This window comes from Otolemur garnettii, unplaced genomic scaffold (assembly GCF_000181295.1).
Source record: "Otolemur garnettii isolate 467f Iridium unplaced genomic scaffold, OtoGar3 scaffold00014, whole genome shotgun sequence".
NCBI lineage: Eukaryota > Metazoa > Chordata > Mammalia > Primates > Galagidae > Otolemur > Otolemur garnettii.
In genome coordinates this window covers 2,934,273-2,942,522 of record NW_003852409.1, presented here as the reverse complement: position 1 = coordinate 2,942,522, position 8,250 = coordinate 2,934,273, and the positions used below count along the sequence as shown (strand labels likewise).

Here is an 8,250-nt window from a genome sequence, read left to right as displayed (position 1 = left end):
AGCTTGAGACTCTGTTGCAAAATAAATAAATAACCAAGGTCTTTCAAGTTCAAATAATCATCCAAAGATTCCAGTTGTGTTGAATAGTTTTTTGGCACCATTTTTTGGGGAGTCGCATATTCTATTTCTATTCATTCTGAAATTACTTCAGAAGTTTTAACACTTTATATTTAAGTTTGAAGTTGGTGTCTCAGCCTTTCTCTTAAACAACCTCTGTGAAATCCAGTCAGCTTCTTCCTGTCGTGTGTTTATGTTTTACGATTGCCCAGTCTTTTGGCCCTGTCTTGGCTTACCCCCCAGTTAAACATTATTCTTTATGGTTTATTATCATGGTTGGTATTTGCTTAGATGTGTCTTCACGTCTTCTGGTTGCTCTGCTCACAGTTCCTTTTTGCATGCACGATTTCCTTTGGGGATTATTTTCATTCTTCCTCAAGAACCTCCTCTAGAAGTTCCTTTAGTGAAGAACTATTGGCAGTAAAGTCTGTTTTTCTTTGTCCAAAAAAGTCTTTATATTATTCTCGCTCTCGACAGTCTCATAGGAAAGAAAATTCTCAGCATATTGACTATCTTCGTCTTCTGTCTTGTTGCTGTAGTGAAGTTGGCCAATGGTCTGGTTGTCATTTCTCTGCAAATCAACTGACTGCTTTAAAAATGGAGTTCTCTTTGTCTTTGCCATGGATTTTCCTTTATTATCCTTCTTGAGATTTATGTGGTTCTTGAATCTGAAGATTTGACTCAATAATCCTGAAAAGTTCTTAGCCCTTTTCTCTGTATTGCATTTCCCCATTTTCTTTCTTCTCTCCCCTGGAAGCTCTGATTAGACATACATATGTATACAGTTAGTGGAACCCATAATGTGGTCTAAGAACCAACAGCGAAGCATCACCTGGGAGCTCATTACAAGTGACAAGTTCTTGCCCTCCACCTACTGAATTAACATCTCTGTGACTGGGATCAAGATCTCTTTATTAACATGATTTTCTGATAATTCGTTTTTTTATCTTTTTTTATCACTTTATCACCCTCAATAGAGTGTAGTAGTGTCATAGCTCACAGCAACCTCAAACTCTTAGGCTTAAGTGATCCTCTTGGCTCAGGCTCCCAAGTAGCTGGGACTACAGGCGCCTACCACAACACCCAGCTATTTTTAGAGATGGGGTCTCGCTCTTGCTCAGGCTGATCTTGAACCCGTGAGTTCAGGGCAATCCACCTGCCTCGGCCTCCCAAGTGCTGGGATTACAGGTGTAAGTCACCGCACCTGGGCTTTCTGATAATTCTTAAGCCAATCAACTTTGAGAAGCATCGTACAGTTGAGAAGCATCGTACAGGCACTAAAGTTTGAGAAGTATTGTACACTGAAAAGTTTAACTTTTTCATTCTACTTTCCATGTCTCTTAACCACTCTGTCATACTTATTACTTCTTACTCTCTGCTGAATGCTAAGTAATTTTTCTAAATCTATCAGTTCACCAATTTTTCCATTAGTTGTGTCTAATCTGCTGTTTAATCATTGATTTTTATATAAAATATACATTTATATATTATCATATTTTACATTTCTGTAAGTCCTTTTTGACTCTTTTTCAAGTATGCCTGGTTATTTTTATAGTCCTTGTTCCATGACTCCATGTTGTATTTATTAATTTAATATAGTTATTTAACATTTTGTTTAACTTACTTGGTCATGGCTCTAAGCTGTTGATAGGAGCTAGGTGTGCCCCAAGTGTTTCTCACCTTCCACGGGTCAGCAGCTACCTGAACGTGTTCTCGTGATGGAGAGTAGGAGGACAGTAAGGCAAGCCCTACATGCAAGCGCATTTTAAGCCTATGTTTATACCACCTCTGATAATGTCCAGTTAGCCAGAGGAAGTCACAAGGCCACAATCAGTCAAGAGGAAGAGGGAGAAGTAAGCTATTCCCGTAGAAGTGTAGGAGAGGGAGTGAGCAGTGTGGTGAGCAATCCAATCTATACATTCATCTTCCTCTTTACTTCCCACTGGAGTTTCATGTCCTTTTTCATGTTTAGTCTCTGTATTTCCCTTCCTTTCCTGAGATTTGAGCTAAGTATTTTTAAAATGTGTCTTGGTATTTGTGGAATGAAGGGTTTTTTATTATTGTTGTAGTTTTTGGTTGAGGCTGGATTTGAACCCACCACCTCCAACCTATGGGGCCAGCACCCTACTCCTTGAGCCACAGGTGCCACCCTGTGGGATGAGGGTTTTTCAGAGTGATTTGTCTGTTGCTAGACATACTCCATTGCATGCGGCATTGCATAACAAAGCCAGGTCTCCGGCACAGGACTGTAGACTTTCATTCTCTTCCTTGATGACATGGTAATTGCTACAAGTAAATGCCCTCCTATTATAGTGTTTTTCAAACTGTTGACCATGACCACAGTAAGAAATCACTTTTTTCCTACAGTTCACTACACATATAAGTAATTCACCAAATGTCATTGCTTACTAAGTGGGGTGCACTCTTATCCTTCCTGTTTCATTGTTTAAATTCTGATCATGACACCAAACTGATTTTACAGTTCACCAGTGGGTCACACCCTGCAGTTTGACCTAGTGACCTAGTGAGCTCCTTTAATCATTTCCTATTCCCTGTTAATAAGTTTGGAATATGTCTACTTTTATCTCTTCGTGAGGACAAATAACCTCAGTTGAGCTATTTTTTCATTTGGCTCATTATGAATTTCTCCGTAGGCTCTTGTCTTAGACCAGCCTTTAGTGCTGCCTCGTTCCTTCCTGTAAACCACACATGAATTGAACCTGTCCCGCACCAGCAGGCATGCAGGTAGATTAATGCCCAATTCTTAAGGAACTGACACCCTGACGCTTCAGCCTAGACAAGTACTTGACCAAGGTGTAGCCCAGCCATGAAATACGTAAGCTCCTTTGAGGCTCTGAGATCATAGTGAGGTCAGTGAAGGCTGCAGAGAGGACAGCTCTGAGTGGGGAAAGAGCAGAGGGGAAGGATGGCAGGAGATGTTTGCAACTCATCTCAGCAGAAGTAGGGAGTCACTGGTAGCTTTTGAATGAGACCAGATACAGGTGTTAGGGAAGTTAGTTCGGCAAGTCTATTTAACATTCATTTGGCACACATGTATTGAGTGACTTGTGTTTTGGGCACTGTTTTAGGCATTCTAGATGCACTTGGTGAACAGAACAGATGAGCAGCCCTGCCTTCATCCAGCTTATATTCTAGCAGCAGGGTTGGGGGCTGAGCGAGTCAAGCTTATATTGCTCCCGTGTGGAAGGTGATGAGTGCAAAAAAGGAGGATGAGGGAGATGGGGTAGCATGTGTGGGGCTGCATTCCACAAGGTAGGGGGAGCACTTGGGATGACAGGGGTGTGAGGATGAGCTCTAGCCATGCAAGCGGGAGGGGCAGAGGGACAGGGCAGCAGGGCTGTCAGCCTCATGCTCCTCTGTGCATGTCCTTGCAGAAACACAATGCACAACATCCGTGGCAACAAGCAGGTACAAGGAACAGGCCGTGGACCTCCAGGGGAAGAGGCTCCACAGAGCGGGGAGCCTCAGAGGGAGGAGCAGCCTGTGGCCCCTGACCCCAGCACCCCAGGTGAGCCTGTGTCTATTCTGAGCTGCCTTGAGAGACCAGCTGCTGAGGGCTGGGATGAGCGCTCTCTCCTCCCTGAGAGCCAGCATTTGTGTGTTTGTGTGTGTCGTGGTCTGCTAGGGCTGCTATACCAAAACACCATAGACTGCATGACTTAAATAACAGACATTTACTTCTCACAGTTGTGTGGATGCTACGATACCCAAGGTCAAGGTGCCAGCAGGTTTAGTGACCAGTGAGGGCTTTCTCCTGGTTTGCAGTTGGCTGCCTTCTTGCTGAGTGCTCTCACGGCTGAAATTTCTTTTTTTTTCTTCTAAGGATACTAATCTCATCACGGGGCTCCAACCTCATGATCTTATCTCAATCTCTTCAAGGCCTCGCCTCCTTATACCCTCACCTTGGGGTTTAGGGCTTCGACATGGGAACTGGGGGGAACACATTCAGTCCACAGCAGTGTGTCAAGATGAAAATCTCTAGGTCATTCCTGGGGCATTAGGGTTTTTTTAATTGTAAAATATACATAACAGAATTTACTATTTTACCATTGTTAGGTATATAATTCAGTGGCTTTAAATACATTCACATTGCTATACAACCATCACAACCATCAATCTCCAGAACATTTTTGTCTTCCCAAATCGAAAGTTTTAGCAATGATTTCTGAAATAAAAGAAAATACCTGTCTTTTTTTTTCTTCTTTTCCCACTTAAAAATATATACACACACTACAGAAAGGGTATAAAAATGCCTTTCTGGGGTGACCAAAATCAAATCTTCCTGAAGACATCAAGCAAATGACCTTAAGGTTGACATAGCATTTATTGTTTCTTTTGCAAAATGTAACTCATACCATCAGGAGGTCGATGTCTTTGGAATTGGCATTGGTACCCTTAGAATGTATTTTAACTTAGGAACAGTTAGGAGAAAACTGTAGGGGCAGCACTGTGGAGACTTCTTATAGCAGCAAGATCTCCTAGGCTGTGTAGAAATGGCTCTAGAAAAGTGCCCTTTGGAACAGTTAGTGTCTCAGGAGGCCCCTGCAAGGCAAATTAGCAGTCCCAGAGAAGGTTGGTACTGTATCAGATCAATATCAATAGTAATAAAACTAGCACTTATGTAGGAGTTACTTTGTGCTAGGCTGTACTAAGCATTTTTTTGGTATAAACTTTATTAAGGTATAATTCACATACTATACAATTCACCCATTTAAAATGAGCAATTCAGTGGCTTTCAGTATATCCAGAGAGTTATGCAACCATTACTACCATTAATTTTAGAATATTTCTGTTACCCCATAAAGAAACTTGCATCCATCAGCCCCCAATCCATACCTCCCATAACCCTAGGTGACCACTAATCTATATTCTGTCCTGTTCTGGACATTGCTGTCCTTTGTGACTGGCTTCCCTCATTTAGCAGTCTTTTCAAGTTTCACCCATGTCCTCTGAGCAGTTTGACTGTATCGACCTATTTAATCCTTATAGTAACTGAAGCTACAGATACTGTTATTATCCTCATTTGATAAATTTGAAGCATGGGAAAGTGGAGTGACTTGCTTACAGCTTCATAGTAAGTGACAGAACCAGGATTTGGGCCAAGCAGTCTGGCTCCACACTGCTGCCTGAAGCCTCATTTTCCAAGTTAGTCATTTTTCAAATAATATCTTTATTGTCTGAAACCTTGACCCCCTAAATAAAATCTAACATAGAGGGTGGTGCCTATGGCTCAAAAGGGTAGGACACCAGCCCTCTATGCTGGAGGGGGTGGGTTCAAACCCAGCCCCGGCCAAAAAAAATCTAACATAGAAAGCAGATTTTAAAAAGCAGAGTTGAGGTGGGCTCCTCCTCTGTTCCTTCACTCGCCCTTCCTATCGGCCATCAGCCCTTCAGGCACTCCCATGAAATTCCAGGGCACTAACTGAAAACTTAGGCCTCATTTTCTCCAACTATAAAATGGACTCAGTAGTCCCTGCCCTGCCTGTCCTCAAAGATGATGGATGGTAGTGTTATGAAAGATGGGGGACAGTAGTGTTATCAGAGGGCAGCAGAGCTCCAGACAGTCTCCCTGCTCTCTAAGCCCCATAACAGGAAAGAGAAAGAAACATTGCGTCCCTCTGAGCTCTGCAGTCTGCTCTGTACCTGGTGCAACTGCATTTCTCTTAAGTCTGGAATAAGACCATTCTCTTGCACCAAGCAAGGATAAGAAATGTCCTGTTCCTGTCATCTACTGGAGTTCTTCATCTGTTCAAGACTGTTTGGACAGCCCTTGGCCTGGTCTCCTGTTATGTCATTCATCTCATCCCATTCCTCAACCCCTGGGGTCCCATAGCATATCCTTTTTTTTTTTTTTTGAGACAGAGTCCCATAATGTCACCCTCGGTAGAGTGCTATGGTATCACAGCTCACAGCAACCTCCAACTCCTGAGCTTAAGTGATTCTCTTGCCTCAGCCTCTCAAGTAGCTGGGACTATAGGTGCCTGCCACAACGCCTGGCTATTTTTTTGTTGTACTTGTTGTTTAGCTGGCCCAGGCTGGGGTTCAAACCCACCAGCCTGAGTATATATGGCTGGTGCTGTAACCACTGTGCTATGGGCGCCAAGCCAGCACATCCTTCTTTTAAACACTTTTAACATCTTAGTCCCAAAAGGATTGGTGATAGTTTACTGAAATACATGTCAGTGGAAAAATAAATGAGTCATTTGGGTTAGGAGATTTAGGTAAAGCAAGATAAGATCCTACAGAGTATCTTCTGGTAGGTCGCAAATGTAGCCCTGAGCTTCTCAGCAGCCAGGGCAAAGAGGAAAATGCAAGTGGCTAGATTATTTCCATCATCCATATGAGTAAAAATGTATTTTCTTAGAAGCAAAGCTTTTTCTGGCACTGGGATGAAGGGATTTCTCCTGCCAGGGCCTCATAACAGCCATGAGGTGTATGTCCCATGTGAACTTGTTTCTCAAGGTCCCTTGACTACTAATCAGGCCACTAACTGTCCTTTGATGCAGGCTGGTGGTGAGCTCTATTGCGCAGGCTCAGGGCAGGGCAGGACAAAGCGGCCCAGAGCGGTGATTCTCTGATGTTAGATTTTGTTTAAAATTTAGTGGCTTGAAAACAATGATCAGCAAAAGTTTTCTGTAAAGAGATAGTAAATATTTGAGGCTTTGTGGGCCACAGGGTCTCAGTTGCAAGTACTCAGCTTTGCCTCTGTGAAGGCAACCATTGCCAACACATGAACAAATGGGCATATCTGTGTTCTAATAAAACTTTGTAATAGCAGGCCATGGGCTGGATTTCACCTTTGCACCCTAAGTTGCTGACCCTTGCTGTAGAAGAAATAAAAGGACTGTGTATCCTTGAGGCAATCAACTGTGGAAATGTCTGCTTACTAAGCTTGGAATAAGAATCAAGTGTAAGAGTTTGCGCTGCTCTCTGGAGCCAGAATGCAGAGTACAGATATTCATTCTGTGTCTCTTCCAACAGACAGATCTATGTGCTTTGAAAATCTCCCAGTGGGTAGAGATGGGATCTTGCCATAAGAAACAAGACATCCTTCCAGGGCTTGTGCCTAAGGAGAAAGCCAGCTGGCAAACACCAGCACGGTAGTATGAGCTAGACCCACACAGCTTGGGATCTCAGGGAAAGAGACAGGCACACTTTAGCAGATGGGTTAAATGACCCGGCCAGCACTGTGTCAATGTTTATTTAGTCCCGTGGTCCTCAAAGTCTGACCCTTGGACAAGCCGTGTGTCAGCATCACCTAGGAGATTTTTAGAAATGCATATTCTTGAGCTCCAGACTATTGAATCAAAAGCTCTAAAAGTAGGGCCCAACAATCTCGTTTAGCAAGCCCTCCAGGTGCTTCTGGAGCAAGCTCAAGTTTAAGAACTACCTTTGTCATCAGTCATAACCTTTGTGTTTCTCCTCTTGAGCAGTGAGAGAGCCAGCAGATTCTCCAAAGCCTGTACCCAAGTCCTCTCTGACCACCAATCTCATTCAGAAAGCCAAGCGCCAGAACAGCACCTTCCCGCTCTTTTCCGAAGGACTCACATGGAACCGAACTGCCCAGGAGAAAGTGGTGGCCTTGGAGCAACAGGTTCTGATACTCACCAAGGAGTTAAACTCTCAGAAGGTAAGCTCTGGCCCCGGGGAGGCTGCAAGCTCCTGCAGACCCCTCCAGATCTGGAGCCTTTTGGACAAGCTGGACAGGAGGCATCTCCCATTAGCCCACCTGGGCATCAGCACTCTTTAAAGGCCAAACTCAAGAAGCTGCTGTCATTCAAACTAGGTGACACAGGGCCACAAAGGGCAAATGTCTTTGGAGACCTACTTAGTAATTGTCTCTTGGATTTTCCTAGAGGTCCATTGTCTCCAGGACCTTGGTCTCACCCCATACCCAAAGAAGGACAGTATTTGGAGGGGGTGAGCTGAAGGTAGGGTCACAGGAAGGGCCACACTGACAGAACTGGGAGATCTTTGACCTGGCAGCTGATAGCTAGGTACAGATATCTGAAGGACTGTCACAGGATGAAGAAAACAGTCAGTGTCTGCGTGGCACCAGGGCTGAGTCAGGACCAACACAGAACAGTGACAAGGAGGAAGATCTAAGTGACAGTTAATTCCTGGAGTTACAAAAAGAAAGAGTTATATGGTCATTGTGGACGACAGATCTCA

General features: G+C 43.8%; 1 protein-coding gene across 3 annotated transcripts in view; it reads left to right on the top strand.

The window, feature by feature from the left end:
• Positions 1-8,250, top strand: part of TBC1D2 (TBC1 domain family member 2) — a 56,943-nt gene that overhangs the window by 19,033 nt on the left and 29,660 nt on the right. For all 3 annotated transcript variants that reach the window (XM_003785163.1, XM_003785164.2, XM_012802371.1), the window contains 2 exons: positions 3,453-3,586; positions 7,512-7,708. In XM_003785163.1, the coding sequence (XP_003785211.1) occupies positions 3,453-3,586; positions 7,512-7,708 (331 nt within the window). The remainder of the gene's footprint in view (positions 1-3,452; positions 3,587-7,511; positions 7,709-8,250) is intronic.